The sequence below is a fragment of the Phyllobates terribilis genome, unplaced genomic scaffold (assembly GCF_046119375.1).
Source record: "Phyllobates terribilis strain yellow unplaced genomic scaffold, ASM4611937v1 Scaffold_5__5_contigs__length_657084704, whole genome shotgun sequence".
In the NCBI taxonomy this organism is placed as follows: Eukaryota; Metazoa; Chordata; class Amphibia; order Anura; family Dendrobatidae; genus Phyllobates; species Phyllobates terribilis.
In genome coordinates this window covers 393,963,613-393,986,666 of record NW_027362765.1, presented here as the reverse complement: position 1 = coordinate 393,986,666, position 23,054 = coordinate 393,963,613, and the positions used below count along the sequence as shown (strand labels likewise).

At 44.4% G+C, this 23,054-nt stretch overlaps 1 protein-coding gene across 1 annotated transcript in view; it reads left to right on the top strand.

Annotated features, from left to right (window-relative positions):
- The window catches only part of LOXL4 (lysyl oxidase like 4), a 107,701-nt gene that overhangs the window by 71,691 nt on the left and 12,956 nt on the right, over nucleotides 1–23,054 (top strand). Inside the window, exons 9-12 of the mRNA XM_073681336.1 lie at nucleotides 2,794–2,956; nucleotides 4,414–4,657; nucleotides 11,341–11,456; nucleotides 13,687–13,823. Coding sequence (XP_073537437.1) covers nucleotides 2,794–2,956; nucleotides 4,414–4,657; nucleotides 11,341–11,456; nucleotides 13,687–13,823 — 660 coding nt within the window. The remainder of the gene's footprint in view (nucleotides 1–2,793; nucleotides 2,957–4,413; nucleotides 4,658–11,340; nucleotides 11,457–13,686; nucleotides 13,824–23,054) is intronic.

Below are 23,054 nucleotides of genomic sequence, written 5' to 3'. Positions count from 1 at the left end.
GGGTGAGAAACCTTACAGGTCTAGGTGGAAACCATCAAGATGGGAGAATTATAGACCAGACAATGATCCCCGGGAAAAATATATGAAAATTAGTTTTTCTCTAAGAGCAATAAAGTTGTCTCTCTAGTGCCACCTATTGCAGGTAGTCATTCTATAAGTCAATGTCTGTTCCTTTAAGGAGCCCTGTGACTTGACTTGGGATATTTAGCCAAGACAAAGTTTTACAAAACCTTACCATGATATTTTTCTAAACATATGGAAATGTTCTTAGGTGGGAACTGTGTCAGATGGATACAAGGGTGTACATACCATAAAGACAATGGTGCTGCAATTAAAGATGGAGATTGTGCAGCTGCAGGAGGGAAGAGACAGTTGGACTCCCCAAAGAGAAGACAGAGACAGTTTATTACCATCGCTGCCTTCCTGATCGCTGTATACAGTGTTGTTTGCACAGATCAGAAACTTCTTCCTGCTCCAGTCCCATCTCAGTTGGATCTCAGAAGAAACAGATCAGAAAGGAAGTGAGGAAAAGGAAGGAAGGAAAATGATGGAAGAAAGGAAAATGAGGGAAGGAAGGAGAGGGAAGAAAAAAAGGAAGGAAAAGGAAGAAAGAAGGCAAAATAAAGGAAGACAGGAAGGAAGGAAAATGAAGGAAGAAAATAAGGAAAATGAAGTCAGAAAGGAAGGAAAAGGAAGGAAGAAAAGAAGGGAAATGAATGAAGGAAGAGGATGGAAAAAAAGGAATGAAAATGAAGGGAGGAAGGTAAATAAATTAAGGAGGAAAGGTAAAGGAAGGAAGGAGAAGGAAGGACAAAGAAGGAAGGAAGGCAAATTAACCACAATTAATCACATCGAGCAAGCGATATATATATACAACCCCTGGCAAAAATTATGGAATCACCGGACTCGGAGGATGTTCATTCAGTTGTTGAAAAAAAGCAGATCACAGACATGGCACAAGACTAAAGTAATTTCAAATGGCAACTTTAGGGCTTTAAGAAACACTAAAAGAAATCAAGATCAAAAATGTGGTACTCAGTAAGGGTAATTTTTTTCAGACCAAGCAGAGGGAAAAAATTATGGAATCACTCAATTCTGAGGAAAAAAATATGGAATCATGAAAAGCAAACACAAAAGAACACTCCAATACATCACTAGTATTTTGTTGCACCACCTCTGGCTTTAATAACAGCTTGCAGTCTCTGAGGCATGGACTTAATGAGTGACAAACAGTACTCTTCATCAATCTGACTCCAGCTTTCTCTGATTGCTGTTGCCAGATCAGCTTTGCAGGTTGGAGCCTTGTCAAGGACCATTTTCTTCAACTTCCACCAAAGATTTTCAATTGGATTGAGATCCGGACTATTTGCAGGCCATGACATTGACCTTATGTGTCTTCTTTCAAGGAATATTTTCACAGTTTTTGCTCTATGGCAGGATATATTATCATCTTGAAAAATGATGTCATCATCCCCAAACATCCTTTCAATTGATGGGATAAGAAAACTGTCCAAAATATCAATGTAAACTTGGGCATTTATTGAAGATGTAATGACGGCCATCACCCCAGTGCCTTTACCTGACATGCAGCCCCATATCATCAATAACTGAGGAAATTTGCATGTTCTCTTCATGCAGTCATCTTTATAAATCTCATTGGAAAGGCACCAAACAAAAGTTCCAGTATCATCACCTTGCCCAATGCAGATTCGCGATTCATCACTGAATATGACTTTCATCCAGTCGTCCACAGTCCACGATTGCTTTTCCTTAGCCCATTGTAACCGTGTTTTTTTCTGTTTAGGTGTTAATGATGGCTTTTGTTTAGCTTTTGTGTATGTAAATCCCATTTCCTTTAGGCGGTTTCTTACAGTTCGGTCACAGACATTGACTCCAGTTTCCTCCCATTCGTTCCTCATTTGTTTTGTTGTGCATTTCCTGTTTTGGAGACATATTGCTTTACTTTTCCGGTCTTGACGCTTTGATGTCTTCCTTGGTCTACCAGTATGTTTGCCTTCCCATGTTATTTGTATTTGGTCCAGATTTTAGACACAGCTGACTGTGAACAACCAACATCTTTTGCAAAATTGTGTGATGATTTACCTTCTTTTAAGAGTTTGATAATCCTCTCCTTTGTTTCAATTGACATCTCTGGTGTTGGAGCCATGATTCATGTCAGTCCACTTGGTGCAACAGCTCTCCAAGGTGTGATCACTCCTTTTTAGATGCAGACTAACGAGCAGATCTAATTTGATGCAGGTGTTAGTTTTGGAAATGAAAATTTACAGGGTGATTCCATAATTTTTTCCTCAGAATTGAGTGATTCCATAATTTTTTCCTTCTGCTTGGTCTGAAAAAAATTACCCTTACTGAGTACCACATTTTTTAATCTTGATTTCTTTTAGTGTTTCTTAAAGCCCTAAAGTTGCCATTTGAAATGACTTTAGTTTTGTGCCATGTCTGTGATCTGCTTTTTTTCAACAACATTAAACAACTGAATGAACATCCTCCGAGCCCGGTGATTCCATAATTTTTGCCTGCCAGGGGTTGTATATATATATATATATATATATATATATATATATATATATATATATATATACAGTATATGTACCATATATAAAAAGAATTGTAATTGAAAGGGGAAAGCAATTACAAAGTACCTTACACGGCACTAAGAACAGGGGATGGGATTGTATTTTTACAGACATTTATTTTTATTGTTTTGGTTCCTTATTAGACATAATATGGAATCCCTGATTATTACGTTATGTTTCCCTATGATCACTCTAGGAGACCTGGTACTGGCAAGGAACGCCTGGTGCTGAGGACATTGTGATGAGTGGTGTGCGCTGCGCTGGCACAGAGATGTTTATTCAGCAGTGCCGCCACCATAGTGTGGTACACTGTCCGCGAGGAGGGGGGCGCCGATCAGCTGGAGTTACCTGCACTGAACGTAAGTTGAATCAGTGGTTTTAGTAAACTTTGGGATGTGGTGATCTCAGAATTTCCCCCATATTGGTAGCAGTAGCTGTGCCATTGGTAGCATCTGGCACTGCGGGCACACAGCTCAGGTCTCTTGGCTCCAGATATCACCATATTAAATTGTTTTTGCTTTCCTCTACCAGTGCTCCATGTCTACCGTATCATTTACATTACTGAAATAACACAAAAAATTGCAGCCTTTGGGATGTCCACATCTGCCTGTAATCCAATCAGGATAGCCCCAGACCCTGCCTGGTCATTATAAAGAGGGGTCAACATCAACATCTATCAAACATGGCAGAAGTGTGGAATATCCCTTTAAATCCCATCAATTCCTCTTTGATCCTTCACCCTATTAACCCATTCATAAAAAAGTGTGATATGCATCTACATCACATGACAGGTGCAGGAGTGCGGAGCGGGCTCTAGAGCTGAACTCGCTCCATACCCAGCAGGTACCAGCTGTTTTATACAGCCAGCACCTGTTGTTAACTGCACCAACCAGAGCTAGATCCAAACTTTGCTTTTTAACCATTAAAATGCCGCTATCTGAGTAGTTGGTGGGATGCAATGGCAGCCGGGGGTCTGTCTTCGCTCTCTTGGTTCTCCTATGAAGCTTCATAGGAGATCAGTAATTTTATGATATACTGCAACATCGAAGTATTGTGGTATATAATACAAGTGATCAAGCAATTGCAGGTTCAAAACCCCTAGGAAGACTAAAAAATGAAATAAAATATATTAAAAAAATGTTGAAAAAAAAATAAAATCAAAATGCAGATTTGCCTTTTTTTATTGCCACATTTTCTCCGAAAATTAAATGAAAAGTGATCAAAATATAATATGTATCCCAAAATGGTATTAATAAAAATAACAGGAAACAGGTACTCACACTGCAAATTCAATGGAGAAATGAAAAAGTTACTGATTCCTGAAAATGTGACAAAATTCTGAATTATTTTAACCCCTAAAAAATTCAAAAATTATTTAAAAAAAAGTTTTGTTTTGCCGTAATCAAACGGACCTGAAAAATCATGTTGCTGGGTCATTTTACTGCAAAATAACACATTTCCTAAGAAAAAAACAAAAAAACATAAATCAATGGTTAAATTGGATTTTTTTTCGCTCCATTTTTCAGTACATTATATGGTAAAATGAATGGTGTCATTCAAAACCACAACTCGTCCCGCAAAAAATAGAAAAGCCCAAAAGCTCTCATGTTCTATACTGCATCCCCTATAGCTAAACCCCTGGTTTGTTCAATCAAATTGTTGGGTTTCTTGTTATCCGCCATCTTCTTAAGGGGCCGGTACAAGGAGGAGTACGATTTGCATTTCCATTGTTGTTAATTTATCCGGACAGCAATGATATAATTCACTATATAAGTATCACCCGAAATGTAGAGTAACGTGTGCAATGTCCTGTTAGATGCCCCGGACCTGATCCTGAATGCACACTTGGTGCAGGAGTCATCCTACCTCGAAGACCGGCCTCTGAGCATGCTGGAGTGCGCTCACGAGGAGGAGTGCTTGTCCAAGTCCGCGGATGACATGGCCTGGCCCTACGGACACCGGAGACTTTTACGCTTCTCTTCACAAATACACAACATTGGAAGAGCGGACTTCACTCCTCGAAACGGGAGACACACATGGGTATGGCACGAGTGTCACAGGTAATCATGGCTCAAAGGGTGAAACTCTACTGATGCAATTAACATATCTGATGATATCCTGCAATTAATAACTCACCCCCCCACCTAGTTGTCAGCCCCCATCGATACAATGATCACTTGATGTCCTGCTTCTGGGATTCCCATTAATAATGTGCTCAGTGACCTGGTAATAAGTGTTCAAATCCCCCTATAACGCCTCCACAGGAGAGATTACCTGTGTAGCGCATGAGTCCTCGAGAGGGCGAAACACTCATTGTAGTCACTCTCTATTCAAGAAAATACATAAGGACCTTCAAAATGAAATGTTGAACCTTCAGGAGTGCACTGCTTCCCTTCCTCCCAGTTTCTTCCTTGCCAGGGAGAAGCACTGCGCTCCTGATGATTGACAGTTCTGACCACCGGGATGGTTGCACTGTTCACCTGAACTATGTACTCTACGATTCTGCTATGGGACTTAGCATTTCCTTAAGTATCACTGGAGGAGTTCATGGACATTGACCCATCCTTACAGCCAGCTTCAGAGTAGTACTTGCAAGCTGTATTAGAGCGAGCTTGCAAGCGCTGCACTTCTTGCCTTGGAAACCAACCACTTCTGAAAGGAAGCAGCGGAAGCCGATAACCTGGGCAACAATGAAATTAAAAAAATCCCCTCTTTTTTTTTTCAGAAGAATTTTGAATAAGGCGTAAACTTAAAATTAGTTTATTTTTTACGAGCACTCAGCAATTTTACTCATTTCAGAAGATGAGAAAACACGTGTCACCAGGTTTTCCCAATATAAACTACATCCACCACCTTTAATGCCTCTTTTACAGTATTGTAGCATGTATGTAAGTCCCCAACCCCATCTGCATAGCTCAAAAAGTACCTTTTATAATCCACCCATAGGGCACGATCCAGTCAGATGGGCGGCACTAGTCTTGATCCGGCGCCTCCTCTCGTCTTGCGATCTCCGTCCTCCTTCCCTGTTTCATGTGGATGATGTGTCCTAAGTCATCCACATAGTGTCCTCATTGTGCTCCTATGCAGATGTACTTCGCTCTGCCCTGTGGATGGCAGAACATTGTACTGTAGTGCGCATGCGCCAGATTTACTTCCAGTTCATCGGCGCTCTTTGACCTTTTCCGGCGCATGCGCATATACAGTACAGCAGGGCAGAGAGAAGTGCGCCTGGGCAGGAGCACAAATGGGAATGACATAGGACACATCATCCACAAAACAAACAGGAGGACAGCAATTGCGAGGTCAAAGGAGGCACCAAAGCAAGACCATCGTCAGCCATCGGACGGCACCATATGGGGGGATCATAAAAGTAATTTTTTAGGGTGGCTAAAAAAAAGAATATATACCCAACGACTTGTGAATCTCAAGATCGAAATTCTTAACATTCTCGAATATTTGCACTTGAGAAAGTGGTCGCCTACAAGTATTGACAAGTGCGATCGTAAGAGACAATCACAATTAGGCAAACTGAATGTATAGAGGCAAGGAACGACTGACTTAATCCAAGTGCTATTTTTTAACATTTAGGGGTAAATGTTTTAGGTTATAGATATGTAAATGTAATATGTAAATTAGTGACAAACTGTATATACCGCAAGGTATCTGTCAGTTGTTTCCATAAACATTACTTTGCATTTCCGATCCCTTACATCCCCGCCGTTCATCTTAATGTCCGGGATAAAATTACAAAACCGGCATAAAGGTCCAATTATATTTCCTTTGATTATATTTGATTTTCAGCCGTGGAAGGAGCTCACGCTGAAGAGAATAATACGAAGTTGTGATAATGTCAGATAAGTTTCTTTCTAACGAGGCTTTTCTCACAGCAGTAACTTGTCAGGAGCAGCAGGCAGCGTCAAAGCGCCGGGAAAAGTGATTTCTATAAGCAGAAAAAAACCGCTCATCGCTAATATAAGCTCCCCCCAGCATGTTCCATCAGAGCCGGGAGCCCACCGCTGCCTGCTCCAGCAATTAGCTTCAGAGGAATACCAAAACCGGAGCTGACATAATGCACAAAACACTACATTACACCCCGAGATGGTGGGCTGCCGTTCTTAAGAACAAATATTTTGTTGCGCTCCTTCATCGCCGCTCTGAATTCGACACATTGAAAATCAACAAACAGACATTGGAGACGGTGACAGATGAAATAATGGGGCCTTTTTTTTTTTTTATTGTTGTTTTTTTTTGGCTTTAACAAAATAACAAAAAAAAGCAAACAAACAAAAGAAACAAAAGTACGTGACTCACACAATAAAGTAGAGCTGGATTCGTCATTTAAGTCATTGTAGGTTTCACTGCAGCAATAAGTAAAACCAGAGATAAGGTTCTGTGTACACGGAGCCCGCAAATATATACTCCATGTATGCCGGTGTGTGAGCCTGTGGTCGCATGCAGATCTCTCTTTTCTTACCTCTATTGTTAGATCGACATGTCCTGAAAAGTGTGGCACCGCTATTTAAAAAATATGATTTTGTGATACTTTGTTGGAAGATCTTTATATTACATGTGTCTCTATTTGGCCACCTAGTGGTTGTGGTGTGTATTGCAGCCAGCTAGCATGTTGCGATATTATATTAAAGTGGTTTTCTGGCCTTGGGGTACAAGTCTGCAGTCACTCCAAGTGACTGCAGACTTGTGAGTCCTCAATGCGAGTGCTCTGCGCACTCTGAGGATTCTCCCGTGCCAGTGCCAGGAGCTGGAGGTCAAGTGACTGCAAATATTTTATTTGCATATTCTCGGCCACATTCCAACTAGACATGATCAATACAATTGTATTGAGTAAGGCCGTGCACTTCTAGTCAGCATGTGACGGCATGCCTGCAAAGTTCATACTTGTGGTTCCATGACAGCCCTCTCCCGGCGTCGGTACAGGAGAATCCTGACAGCACGCAGTGTGCGCGCTGTGAGGATTCACAAGTGTGCAATCACCTAGAGTGAAGAATTGTGAATCCTCAAAGCTTGTGCTCTGCGCACTCTGAGGATTTTCCCATGCCGGTTTCAGGAGCTGGAGGTCATGTGACTGCAAGTATTTTATTCGCATATTCCCGGCCACGTTCCGACTAAAAGTGAACAATACAATTGTATTGAGTAAGGTCGTGCACTTCTAGTCAGTATGTGATGGCACACACACGAAGAAGCAGTGGACACGACATTACAGCCACACATCCTTCTTCTTTGGGTGACACAGGTCTCCATTTCTGATCTGCCCAGTGGTCGCAGTGCACTGATGAAGGCCATGTTGGCGGAAACGTTTGTTGTTTTCCTGGACTGCATTAAAAAATTTTCTTCAAAATAACCAAATTGAGTGCCAAGGTTTTTCTCATTCAAGTTTGGTTTTGGACCCTACTCGAGCACCTTTCCAGTACTGCTGTATTTCTTTTTTAATTGGCATACATGCAAAAGGCATACTTGCGGATATATTACCGCCCTCTCCTGGCACCTGTACAGGAGAATCCTGACAGCACATAGTGTACACGCTGTGAGGATTCACAAGTCTTCAGTCACCTAGAAACACGTAGATTGACTGAAGACTTGAACCCCAAGGCCGGACAACCCCTTTAAAGTGGCTTTATGCGGGATAGATGATAACTTACTGATTGTGGGAGGTCCATCTTCTAGGACTCACACTGAATGGAAGATCGTGGATATTTTATCCCCGGCGGAGCATTTTTAGCCACGTTATAAAATAGAGCGACAGGTCAGATGCCAACTGCTGCTTCAATCATTCTCTATGAGGCTGCTGGCGGTCGGATCCCCACAGATCTCGTATTAGTTATCACCTATCCTGTGGAAGCCTTAACCAAATTCAAGAATAGGTAATGGTGTACTGCTCGCTTATTAAATAAAATGTATACCTGCATGGTATAACTTGCTTTCTTGAGGTGGCTCTCTAAGACAGAAAAGGTCCAGCAACCCAATGGAAGCCAAAAAGAAAGGTGAATAGGAAAATACCAGATCTTTCCCCGGCATATACAGGTGCATCTCACTAAATTAGAATATCATCAAAAAGTTAATTTATTTCAGTTCTTCAATACAAAAAATGTAACTCCTATATTATATAGAGTCATTACACACAGAGGGATCTATTTCAAGTGTTTATTTCTGTTAATGTTGATGATTATGGCTTACAGCCAATGAAAACACAACAGTCATTATCTCAGAAAAATGTTTTTAAAATCAGAAATGTTGTCCTACTGAAATGTATGGTCAGTAAATGCCCTCAATACTTGGTCGGGCTCCTTTTGCATCAATTACTGCATCAATGCGGCAATGTGGCATGGAGGGATCAGCCTGTGGCCCTGCTGAGGTGTTATGGAAGCCCAGGTGGCTTTGATAGCAGCCTTCAGCTCGTCTGCATTGTTGGGTCTGGTGTCTCTCATCTTCCTCTTGACAATACCCCATAGATTCTCTATAATAGATTCTCTATGGGGTTAAGGTCAGGCGAGTTTGCTGCCAATCAAGCACAGTGATACTGTTGTGTGCAAACCAGGTATTGGTACTTTTGGCAGTGTGGACAGGGGCCAAGTCCTGCTGGAGAATGACATTTCCATCTCCAAAAAGCTTGTCGGCAGAGGGAAGCATGAAGGGCTCTACAATGTCCTGGTAGACGGCTGCGCTGACTTTGGTCTTGATAAAACACAGTGGACCTACACCAGCAGATGACATGGCCCCCCAAACCATCACTGATTGTGGAAACTTCACACTAGACCTCCAGCAGCTTGGATTGTGGCCTCTCCACTCTTCCTCCAGACTCTGGGTCCTTGATTTCCAAATGAAATGCAAAATTTACTTTCATCTGAAAACAACACCTTTGGCCTCTGAGCGATAGTCCAGGTCTTTTTCTCCTTGGCCCAGGTAAGACGCTTCTGGTGTTGTCTATTGGTCATGAGTGCCTTGACACAAGGAATGTGACACTTGTAGCCCATGTCTTGGATATGTCTGTGTGTGGTGGCTCTTGAAGCAATGACTCCAGCAGCAGTCCACTCCTTGTGAATCTCCCCCAAATTTTTGAATGGCCTTTTCTTAACAATCCTTTCAAGGCTGCGGTTATCCCAGTTGCTTGTGTATCTTTTTCTACCACACTTTTTCCTTCCAGTCAACTTTCCATTAATATGCTTGGGTACAGCACTCTGTGAACAGTCAGCTTCTTTAGCAATGACCTTTTGTGGTTTATCCTCCTTGTGGAGTGTGTCAATGACTGCCTTCTGGACATCTGTCAAGTCAGCAGTGTTCTCCATGATTGTGGAGCCTACTGAAACAGACTAAGGGACCTTTTTAAATGCATTGGAAGCCTTTGCAGGTGTTTTTTTGTTAATTATTCTAATTTACTGAGATAATGGCCTTTGTGTTGTCATTGGCTGTAAGCCATAATCATCAACATTAACAGAAATGAACACGTGAAATAGATCACTCTGTGTGTAATGACTCTATATAATATATGAGCTTCATTTTTTGTATTGAAGAACTGAAATAAATTAACTTTTTGATGATATTCTAATTTAGTGAGATGTAGAGTGAACTGCGCTTAACACATTGTGCCAATTGACAAGCTCAGTTCTGCTACATCTGAGGAAACCCTTTTAGGACCCTATAACACACATTGCTGCCGATTCATCAAGACTGGAATAGCGCACACGATTCTCTTATATGTTTCCAGGTGAAGTGAGTCCATAGCAACCACTTTTTCAAATATGTTGTGAGGGGGCACGAGTCCTTAGCAACCAGTTTTTCTCATATGTTTCCAGGGAAAGTGAGTCCATAGCAACCAGTTTGTCTCTGATTTGTTAAAGGAAACGAGTCCATGACAACCAGTTTGTACTTTATTTTCGAAGAGAAGACTATCTTTTAAGACTTAAAGGGGGTATTCTCATCTCCAAGACAGTATCCAAATATGTAGTAGGTGTAATAATAATAATAATAATAATAATAATATTAGCAAATACCTCTAATTAGAAATGTAATATAGTACTTCTAATTCGCTAAGTCACTTACCTCATGTGCAGGGCATTGCAGTAGTGACAGTTAGGTAGCTGTTAGTGGTCGTATCCATGGATACCTAAGCTACTGCAAAGCCCTGCATATGGGGGTAAGCAACATAGCTAATCAGAAGAACTATACTATATTTCTAATTTAAGGTATTTGCTAATATTATTATTACCACATCTATTACATACTGGGATAGGATCTTGGAGATGGGAATACCCATTTAAATGCTATTGGAGTCTGTCTCGTTCTCTTTCTGATGTATAAATCAGATTCTGGTGAAGAACATTTCTAATTACTACTTTCCATGTAGCGTTTTAGTTTGGTGATGGAACATATGTGTGATTATTTTGAGATTTCCTTCTGCCCATTCCTCATCATAAACAGATATTGTAAAAATCTTGAATTTTCCTCCTTTCATATTTGCTATTTTTATTCCCCATAAATCAGGAGACGCACGATTACACATCCCTCACGTCTGCACAATGCACCCATGCTGGGAGATATTTTAGAGCGCAGGGTGGGTGGATTCTCTTTATATTCTCTCTCTGGTCCTGAACGTCTCCGTACATAGACAGTATCTGCAACACCCGGCAATTAACGTAACCGATGCTCTGCTGTACATGTGCTATTCCTGCCACCATATCTGCTTCTAATCACGAGCGTCAGACATGACTGTCTCATCTTTTTACTATAGGCACTATCACAGTATTGACGTTTTCACCTACTACGACCTCCTGACATTGAATGGCTCCAAAGTTGCTGAAGGACATAAAGCTAGTTTTTGCCTAGAAGACACCAACTGTGGAAAAGGTATGTGCTGAAACATATACGCCATAGCGTATCATATGGGTTATCCTCAAGGATCCAAACTCAGATCACTGACCCAGAGGTAACTACTGCAGAAAGTTCAATTTACTTTACAATAGTCTTCCTTTAAAAGAGACCTGTCACTTGCCATAAATATGATTTTTTTTTAACTTGGTGTTAATGCCGCTGTTCTCCTGAATCCGGCGTTGTTTTTCTTTTTTCCCTGCGCCTCTCCGTTCCTGAGATATCACTCCCTCTTCCCTGTACTTAAATGCAGTCCTTTTAGCCAAGGGGGCATGATTAGCAAGAACACACCCACAAAAAAGAGGTGAGGGTCACGCCTTCTTGGCTAACAAGACTAGATTTATATACAGGGAAGAAGAGGCCATATCTCAGGAATAGAGAAGCTCAGGAAGAAAAGTAAAACAGCGCCGGATTCAGGAGAACAACAGTATTTACACCAAGTACCAAGATCCTATTAAAAGAGTATGTATGAACTATACTTTGGTTAACTCTCCAAATAACGCAACATAAAAAGTTGAGTGACTTTGAAATTCCCGATATTATACCGGTACATTCGTTAAAGTAAAGGGCTAAATTCAATACCCATATTATACAGGTTCTAAGTTACAGCATTTGTTATTGTAAAGAGCAGAATTCACAATACTGTGTGCTTCAGAGCTGAACTCTGCCAGCATTTTGTTTTGTGTAGGAAAAGCAAAGTTTGCCACTTCATTATAGGAGCTCAGGAAAGATATTAGGCTGTAGCTGACATGAAACTTGTTGACTGTTTCCAATTACAGAGAGCGGCCCTCTCACCAAAGGTCATGGGGCCTGTGCAATGTTGACCTTAAAGGGGTATTCCCATCTCCAAGAGCCTATCCCAATATGTAGTAGGTGTAATAATAACAATTTTAGCAAATACCTCCAATTAGAAATATAGTATAGTTTTTCTGATTCGCTATGTCTCTTTCCTGATGTGCAGGCATTGTAGGACCTTAGGTATCTATGGTTATGGCCTTTACCAACTAGCTAACCAACTGTCACTATATCAGTAGTTGTAACCATGGATACTTAAGGTCCTTCAATGCCTGCACATGAGGAATGCGACATAGCGAATCAGAAGAACTATACTGCATTTCTAATTGGAGGTATTTGCTAATATTATTATTATTATTACACCTACTACATATTGGGATAGGATCTTGGAAATGGGAATACCCCTTTAACTTGCTCTTACCATAGAACAAACCTGATACTATTGCATGCTGGAACTACAAGTTAATCTCCTCTCCTTTAAAAATTTAAAGGATGAGGAATAATCCCAGCAGAGGGTTATTTTTGTTTTAGTAAGATAGTGTCCCTATGTGTAATGTGAGCAAAGACCCACTGAAGATATGCTTTAGGGCAGCACGGTGGCTCAGTGGTTAGCACTTCAGCCTTGCAGCTCTGGGGTCCTGGGTTCAAATCCCACCAAGGACAACATCTGCAAGGAGTTTGTATGTTCTCCCCGTGTTTGTGTGGGTTTCCTCCGGGTTCTCCAGTTTCCTCCCACACTCCAAAGACATACTGATAGGAAATCTAGATTGTGAGCCCCAATGGGGACAGTGATGATAATGTCTGTAAAGCGCTGTGGAATTAATGGCGATATATAAGTGAGTAAAATAAATAAATAAATAGGTCAGGCAGCTGAAATTCACATTGATCAGTTGTGATCGCTAGGGAATGGTCTGGCTAGCCACACATTTATTCTGCAGTGGCCACTGCAGGAGAAATGTGGTATTACAAGTGGCCAATTCACATATATGCGGTTGTAATAAATGCTTATGCTGAGTCCTCCAGGTTAGAAGTTATTGTAAATGCGAAGGGTTGTTCTAATAGGTAGACACTGACAATTTTGTTGGGTTAGATAACAAGCCTGTTTTTCTGTTTGCATTATTATTTTTCTTTTTATTGTCTGTCCTCTCCTTTATATTAAAAAGTATAGAAAACTTGCAACCTCCCTGTTTCTATAAAAATATGACTCTCTCAGCATTTTCACTTGTACTTTTTTACTTTTACCTTTTAATACTTTGCGATGATAATTTTATGCATCGTCGCCTGTAAACTGGAATACGTCTCTTTTTCTGCTTTTCATCTGCTCCGCTAATTGATGCTACTTGTCTGAGTCGGGAATAGGAGAATGCTAAGTTGCTTGTCTCAGTGTGAATATAACACTGCCTTTAATATGCAGGAATACAGAAGAGGTATGAATGCGCCAACTTCGGTGAACAAGGAATAACCGTGGGTTGTTGGGATACCTATCGGCACGACATCGACTGCCAGTGGGTGGATATCACAGATGTTCGCCCTGGGGACTATATATTCCAGGTGAGAGGGTCTTGCATGTTTATAGAATTAGGCATTGCCAAACATTGCATTATGGAGTCGGTTGGCAAGAAATATTCCAGTCCAATCGGTGCTTCCCCCATTAGGTTACACTTATTGTCATTCACAAGTGAGGTCAAATCTGTCACATATAGTTGTGATGTTCAGGTGTTAATGTAGCACCCTGAGGATTCGGCTGCTACAGGGGTATTGCACCTCAACCCAGAGGTGTGATATTCCACTCCCGGGTAGGGAAGGAGTGTGGAACTGAGCTCGGTAGGCTGCATGCACTACACACATCCCATTTCCGAGGAGCAGGCCGACGGTACTCCCACTTAGAAATGTGCAGGTACGACCGAGTCTGTTCCTGGCTGGAGTGGGAGGGGGGTGGTACATCCCAAGTAGTGTAGGGGCAGATAGGGGGAGCAGCCTGGGTAAAGTTAGGAGCTCATTGGGTGCTGGTCACCTGAGCTCACACATAGAGGGTGTATATAAGGTGGGCACCAACTAAGAACAGGGTCAGTTGCAGAGAGGAAGTCAGCGAGCAGAGGAGAAGAGAGACCCAGAGTGAGAGAGGAGAGAGAGAGACCCAGAGAGGGAAACAGAAGAAAAGGACTCCAAGACCCCAAACTAAATCCCCGGGTGAAGAGTCGGCACAGGGTACCGGAACCCAAGCTGGTGGGGGCAAAAACACACCCCAGCCAGAGACCGGAGACCGTGGGCAGCGTTTGTCACGGTCACCCACCACATCCACCACGAAGGCATACCACGAGGAGGGTCAGGGAACCCAAGGCCAAGGGTCTCCCAACAGAAGGCCCGAGGGAGCTGGACCTGGGTGGATCAATAGTGGGGACGGCCAGAGAAAGGACAGAAGGAGAGCTCAGGGTCACGCTCCGGACTTATTTGGGAGTTGGCTGGATCCAGAACCTGGTGGACGCAGCACGGCTCGGGAGGTCACTCGAAGCTGGAGTGACCAGAACATCAGCAGTGAGTAAACATCCTAAACTGCATAACCCGACTCTGTCTCTGATTGCCGTCTACACTGCATCACCACAACTCCCATCCTCTGCACCTGATCCCCCTAAGGCTATACCCCACCCGTTGGGGGTTATATCACCCAAGCTGCACCTACACCACCAGCCTCAGCGGACCCTGCTGCAGCGGCGGCCACAGTGACCGCAATACAACGGGTGGCGTAGTCGACATTAAGAACTTAATAACATCTGTAGGACTGCCACATACAACTCAGTTTGACACCCTGGGCACGGACCGGGTCACAGCCACTCGGAAGACTACAACTCCCATCTGATCCGGCTCCGGATATTCCCCCTAAAGAATATGGCCCAGGGGGCGCGTCAACTTTGGCGTAGTCGGCAGGATTACGTGCCCGCAACACCCGGGTACTGCGTGCCTGAAGGAAAGTGCAAGTTTACCTCAAGAAGAAGTCTCCTGCCGGTTCCGGAGGGTCCCCGCCATCGGACCCCATCACCAGTCGATTCCCGCCGGTTGTCCGCCATTAACAGCGTTTTCCCGCCATCTGCAGAGTTTCCCGCCACTGGGAAGCGATTCCCGCCATTTCCAAAGGTTTCCCGCCTTGGAAGAGCGGACGCCATTATGGGCGTGCCAGAGGGTGGCGAGAGGCCACCTCCCATCGTGGGCCAGGACCGAAAATGGTGCCAAAAGTGGAAACCGCCCCCACCAACAGAGACTGTGATGCTAGAGGTGTCGGTCAGCGTGAAAGAACCGCCCCTGGAGCTGACAATCACCAAGTGGCCCCGGGACCGCCCTCGAAGTGGGAGGAGACGAAAGAAAAGAACGAAGATGGGTGCCGCCTGGAGCAGTCTGGAGCGAGCGCACCCGGAGGCAAGAAGCCTGGAGAAGAGTAGCAGGGAAGCTCACCCGGAGATGGCGAGAGAGCAGAGCAGCACCGGCCCGCTGGCCAGGAGCCTGCTGGAAGAAGAGCAGAGCAGCACCGACCCGTTGGTCAGGAGCCTGCTAGAAACCACGACCCCACTAGGCCTAGTGGAGGTCCTTGCACAGCTCCCCCGAGACCGGGAGTGTGCACAGACTGCCCTGGAGGGCCTCGCACGGAGGATGGCCCGGGTACAGCGAGAGACATTGGCGGAGTGGAGCCGAGAGATGGCCCAGCAAACCAAGACCCGGAGCACGCCAGCCAAGATGAGGAGACAGACCGCCTCTGAGGATGGCGCGGGAGGACCCAAGGCCGGAGACGGCGCCGAGACGGGAGCCGAACGAGTGGAGGCAGGTAAAGGGGACGTCTATACCCCAAACAAGGACACCGCCCACCTGCCCCAGCTCCCCGTCGCAGAGCCCGAAAGTCCCCCTGCTGTGCCCGAAAACGCCGTGTCACCGACGCAGACTAGGCCCCAACCGGAAGCCGCCGCCGCGACCCCTGTGACGCCATGCGCACCGACCCCGAGCGTGGCAAAACAGGAAGCAACACCAGCCTGGTCGCAGGGCCTAGAATTCCCGGGCGTCGCATCACCAACAGCGCCCCCCACCTCCGCGGAGCCTCCGGCCTGGCCGCAAGGCCAGGTAGCCCAGGGCGCCGCCGTCCTAACGGTGCCCTTCACCTTCCAGGTGCCCCAGGCCTGGCCGCAAGGCCTGGGCAACCCGGGCGCCACCACCACCGCGCCCGCACCCGTAAAACCAAGGGTGCCGCGTCTGGGAGAGGACTTGTTTGCCCAGCACACGTGGCCGGACGGGCAGCCTTTCATCTGGCCCCAGAGGTATTATGAACTGGAGCACCAGAGGAGAGTTGGGGCCATGTGTGCACCCCTGATTCCGGCTCCGAAGCCCGTGATAAGGATCTCGCCCCCGCTTGAAGAGACCCAATTTGAGTGGGACCCCACCGGAGAAGACCTAATGGGGTTCACTCAGGAAACCAGGGCAGCTGCAGCGGAGCGTGCTGAGTGTTGCCGACAGCAGCTCGAGGAGTTTGCGAGGGAGCGGAGAGAGAGGCGGGTCCGGGAACGACAGGCCCAAATAAGGAGCGCCGAGCAGAAGAGCCGAACCAGGAGGGACCCCCGTGCAGCGCACAGTCCCCGCACCACCGGGACTGTAATAAAGTTTAACCTGCAGCATGGGTGGGGCTTCATCAGAGACAACAACACCCCCGGCGACGTCTTTGTCACGCGCAGAGATGTGGAGTCCCATCTGCCGGAGGGGCACAGAGGTCGTGACCTTTATATCAGGGACGAGGTCACCTTTACCCGGCACAAGTGTGCCAAAGGACCTTACGCCCTCCATGTGCATCGCCTGACAGAGGAGGAGCTGCGATGTGAGGAGGAAGAGCAAGAGGATCCGGACGGGTCTGAAGCTGAGATCCCCAAAGAAGGAGCAGGAGGAAGACGCTGTTGAGTACAGCGGAGCAGGTGCTGTAAATAGTTACCCGATCGGGGTACAAAGAAACTGTTATTGCTAATATAGTCCCCGTTGGGACCAGCTGATGTGAACTGTTCACCCGTTTACCCTTAATCCCACAGGCTGAGGACTGTGAGCAGCCATTCCCTGTCCCTCCTTACCTGGCCGAGGACTGAGAGCGGCCATACCCTTGTACATAGTTGCGCTTCCTAAAGCGCCCCCTACCGGTTTTATAGGAAAACCATGTTTTCTAGAAAGACTGTCGCACTGTACCCGGTCACACGTTGCACAGTGACCGGAGGAGGAGCCAGAGGCGACGAGAAAGTTTTATATATATAATGTTTTATATATTTTATATGTTTATGAAAAATTTTGTATGTTATGTGATGTTTTTGTCTTACAGCCCGAGGACGTGCTGTGATTTACCAGGGGGGAATGTAGCACCCTGAGGATTCGGCTGCTACAGGGGTATTGCACCTCAACCCAGAGGTGTGATATTCCACTCCCGGGTAGGGAAGGAGTGTGGAACTGAGCTCGGTAGGCTGCATGCACTACACACATCCCATTTCCGAGGAGCAGGCCGACGGTACTCCCACTTAGAAATGTGCAGGTACGACCGAGTCTGTTCCTGGCTGGAGTGGGAGGGGGGTGGTACATCCCAAGTAGTGTAGGGGCAGATAGGGGGAGCAGCCTGGGTAAAGTTAGGAGCTCATTGGGTGCTGGTCACCTGAGCTCACACATAGAGGGTGTATATAAGGTGGGCACCAACTAAGAACAGGGTCAGTTGCAGAGAGGAAGTCAGCGAGCAGAGGAGAAGAGAGACCCAGAGTGAGAGAGGAGAGAGAGAGACCCAGAGAGGGAAACAGAAGAAAAGGACTCCAAGACCCCAAACTAAATCCCCGGGTGAAGAGTCGGCACAGGGTACCGGAACCCAAGCTGGTGGGGGCAAAAACACACCCCAGCCAGAGACCGGAGACCGTGGGCAGCGTTTGTCACGGTCACCCACCACATCCACCACGAAGGCATACCACGAGGAGGGTCAGGGAACCCAAGGCCAAGGGTCTCCCAACAGAAGGCCCGAGGGAGCTGGACCTGGGTGGATCAATAGTGGGGACGGCCAGAGAAAGGACAGAAGGAGAGCTCAGGGTCACGCTCCGGACTTATTTGGGAGTTGGCTGGATCCAGAACCTGGTGGACGCAGCACGGCTCGGGAGGTCACTCGAAGCTGGAGTGACCAGAACATCAGCAGTGAGTAAACATCCTAAACTGCATAACCCGACTCTGTCTCTGATTGCCGTCTACACTGCATCACCACAACTCCCATCCTCTGCACCTGATCCCCCTGAGGCTATACCCCACCCGTTGGGGGTTATATCACCCAAGCTGCACCTACACCACCAGCCTCAGCGGACCCTGCTGCAGCGGCGGCCACAGTGACCGCAATACAACGGGTGGCGTAGTCGACATTAAGAACTTAATAACATCTGTAGGACTGCCACATACAACTCAGTTTGACACCCTGGGCACGGACCGGGTCACAGCCACTCGGAAGACTACAACTCCCATCTGATCCGGCTCCGGATATTCCCCCTAAAGAATATGGCCCAGGGGGCGCGTCATTAATACTTTTCAACCCCCTAAAAAGTTAAAAAAAATGTGCTCAGATTACACTTGATTCAGTTTGAAATGCACAGAATGATCTTCAATTCAATTTTAAAATGCACAATGTATTTTTTTTGCATAAGTATTCACCCCCTTTGTTTGAAATACATTGCCCAAACTGCTGGGTTATTGTTGAATCATTTAAGATGTCAAGTTTGCTGGCTAAAACATACTCTAATTTTAAAGGGTCATAATAGATTAATAGGTCATCAATCTCGTATCAATGGGGGTCCGACACCTGGGACCGCCTCAATCAGCTGTTACAAGCTCAAGTGGCAGCCGGATGTAAACACATGGACATGCTCTATGCAGCTCCATCCATTCCACGTGTAGTGGCCACTTCCAGGTACAGCAGAACAGCTTCTATTCAAGAGAACAGATGCTGCTCTGCAGGACTTGGCAGAGGCTGCTACATCTCCATTCTATATATTTACATCAAGCCAGAGCTTGTAACAGCTGATAGGTGTCAGACCTTTATCGATCTGATATTGATGACCTATTCTATGGATAGATCATAAATATATTATAACCAGTTAACCCCTTTAAGAGGATCTGTGAAATTTCCCGACATGTCTTGCTCTATTACCTAAGTGTTTTCCCCATGAAATTATAAATCTTTTCTTTATAACTATGTATTGTGATGCTCCTCTATTGTTTCACCTGGAAAATTGTGAATAAATTGACAATTGGGCGTTATCAATTGGGGAGTAGCTGTTACAAAATATAACTGTCCAATAAACTCTGACAGAACACAAAGACCAGAATTGTTGTTTTTATGGGGGATAAAACTATTTGCTAAAAAAAAAGGATAAAAGGAAAGAAAACACAAGTTGGGAGGGCAGACAGATTATCCTTAAAGGATATGAACAACTCTAGAGACTAATTTTTAAATGCATGCTTATTGGGATAAAAATACATTTTTCACCTTCAGCATTTTTAAAAATGCTCCACCTTTTTACAGGCTTTTTCTTTCTCTGCACATTACTGGCTGATGAGTTAACTAAGAATCAGTCAGCTTGTTCTAACAAGGGAATTTGGAAGATTATGTTCACACTTGCATTTTAGCGTGCGTCTGGTTTTCGTTACGTGTTAATTTTTAGATTAAAAGAAAAAGTTCTGCATGATACATTTTTTCTTCTTTTCTATAACGGAGGCATAACTGATTACATACAGACCCCATAATAATTAATGGGGACCCCCGTGATTCTGATTGTATCAACCATACAATGGATCAGTTTTTGACATTAATTCCATTTGTCCTTAAAAAAAAAAGACAATTGGAATGTCAAAACACTTATGTGAATGAAACCTAACTCCTTTATCTGTCTTTTTCCTGGCTCCTCTGTGTTGATTTTTTGACCACATCAAAGATCAGCTCAACTTTGATGTGGTCTGTGGTGAAAAATTAGCTTAGAGGAGCTCAGAAAAGACAAATGAAAGAGTTACACACTCCCTGCCAGAACTAACTCACTGATGAATTCTCAGTAAGCTCATTCTGAAGCCAGGAATATATACAGTGACATTGAGGCTGTAGAAGGAAAACAATGTAAAATTCTTGATGAAGCCCAAATGCAAAAAAAAACAAAACTTCTTTTTAAGTAAAGAAAAATGCTGTCAGGGACACTCTAGACTGTATTAGTGTCATCTTTATTATGGACAAAATGTGATCAATTTTTAGGGGGTTGAATACTTTTGCAAGGCTCTGTATAATCTTAGCATGCTCATTAGGTCCAAATCTGGGATCGGGTTGGTTGCTCTTCTTTATGTCGGCACTTGTTTCTATCCGTGGGGTTCATTATGCACGTGTCTTCGTGATGAGAAGTGAAGCATAAAATTTGGATTCTGTGAATGTGACAGATACTTTGTTTCACGTTCACGTCTGTTCTATTTAAAGTTACAGGCTGTTTGTAATATCCTAGAATCAGCCGATTCCACTGACATCTCACGGGTTACTTAATATGCAAAAATGTGCGTTCAGTCGCCTGTTTGTGTCAGTCATTACCGTGACAGGTTCTGTACAGAATTTAGAATGTTTTGTTTGCCGACAAGCGATTCTAGGGGCTCCTGGCCAAGATAATGCGACTGCAGATCGGCTTAGGTGATTCTTTTCCCCAAACAGAAGAATGTGAACTATAAACTATCAGTGGAGGGTGTGGTGAGGATGTCAGAGTGATCGGGCACTTTGCCAGTAATATTCAATCAATGCACGATACTAAACCTTTCCTCTTTACTGAAAACATCCCCAGATGTGCGGCACAAGCTATGTAATGAACAGGATACTCTATCAGGGGATGTTTACGCTATTTGAATCTATATGTAGCCACCTAGTGGTTGTGCTGTGCATCGCAGCCTGCCGGAGGTGAAGTGGTTTCTAGTCTGCCACAATATTGTAACAATTTTGCATCTTGAGACATTGATGTCTTTAACCAAATTTTAGATAAGATAAAGGTGGACACAACTATAGTTAAGATTTAGGGCCCATTAGTGTATAACAATTGAGAAAGAATGTGGTGTCTTTAAGAAGACTGATTGCCATACAGGATAGAAGTTGAGGTTTATTACAGCTTCCTTCATTTCACATGCAGATGTTCAATAATGCAACCCTTAAAGGGGTTATCCAAGCTTGGGGTTCAAGGCTGCAATCATTCTTTGTGACTGCAAACTTGTGCACCGTCAGGATTCTCCGGTGCCGGGAGCGTGCGTTCATGTGGCCATAAATATGTGATTTGCATAGTTATGGCCACATTCCGACTAGATGTGTACGGCCTCACTCAATTCACTGGATTAAGAAAGGCTGCTCACGTCTAGTCGGGATATGATCTAATGTATGAAAATCACATATTTGTGACAGTGTCCAAAAAGTGACTGCAGACTTGAACCCCAAGATTGGACAACCCCTTTAATGTTTCCAGTTGGTTATGCAACTGATCACATGGTCCTCAGGAATAGAGAAATAGGGCGCAGATGGGTCTATCTGGACCAAGCATCGAGCCCATATAATATCAAGGTGATTGAGAATTCTTCAGGGACACAAAATGAGCACCAGTTGCATGGATTTTCCACACTAAACCACCACCATGTTACTCCTTTATTGCTTTACCTTTTCTCTTTGCTGCAGCATTACGGATATGCTTTTATTTAAAAACTTTCAGAAAAGATACAGCACATAAACCATGCTTATCCAGCGCATGCAAAGTGCCGTCCGGTTGCTCTGTTTCTCACGCTGTTTGGGCTGTGATCCTGTCATCATGCCAATTGTGGTGCGGGATTACAGCAAACTGAGTTCATTGCACACTTTGATTTGTAAATTCTTTACTCAATGAGAATAGACGGGTGTGATGAAAAATCCACAAGAATATGTGAATATGGCGACATAGTGCGTCGTTCCAACCCATCCCGGATCTTTATCCGCAAGATACGCTACAATGAATGGAGAAACATGAGACGCTTTGTACAAAATATATACAAATACAATCACTGACTTCAACAATACAATATACTACAAGAAGCCCCATTACATGCCTGTGGCTGTGTTCTCTTGTTTGTATTGACCACAAGGTATCTTGCTTTCTTCTTCTCATATATACAGTGGTCTTCCTCCTTCCAATGTTCCAATGTTTCCTTCCACATGTGTTTCCTCCTTCCAATGTTTTTTCACATTATCCTGTACTCCACCCTGTCTCACCCGATCTTCTTGCTACTTCTTTTCTCTGACACCATTGGATGCTTCCAATCACCACTCTCTCTGGTTATTCCCCCTTTTATACGCCAGCATCTTTACTGTTACTTTTGTCCCTTCTGATGCTCCTCCATTTAGGTAACGTATCCAGAAATCAGCTGGTGCACTGTGGATACTCCTGAGCCCGGATCCATATCCCTTATTTATAATGTCTCAGTCCCATTATCTCATCTTCATCATTGTGTTTTCTACTTTCTTTACTTGCGCTTTATCGATTTTGCTTTGCTATTTTTGTATACACACCACATAACGCTGGATGCATTCCTTATCCACATCCTCAGATAATATTTGCACACATCTGCATACATTACCATACCAGATACTAGTTGTATTCCACATTTTTCCATTTCTCATGTACATTATTTGTGATTGCGCGTTGGGTGACTTTCCTGATTCGCCTACCCTCTGGGATTATTGTAATGTCGGCGTCTCTGCCTCCTGCCGGGCAG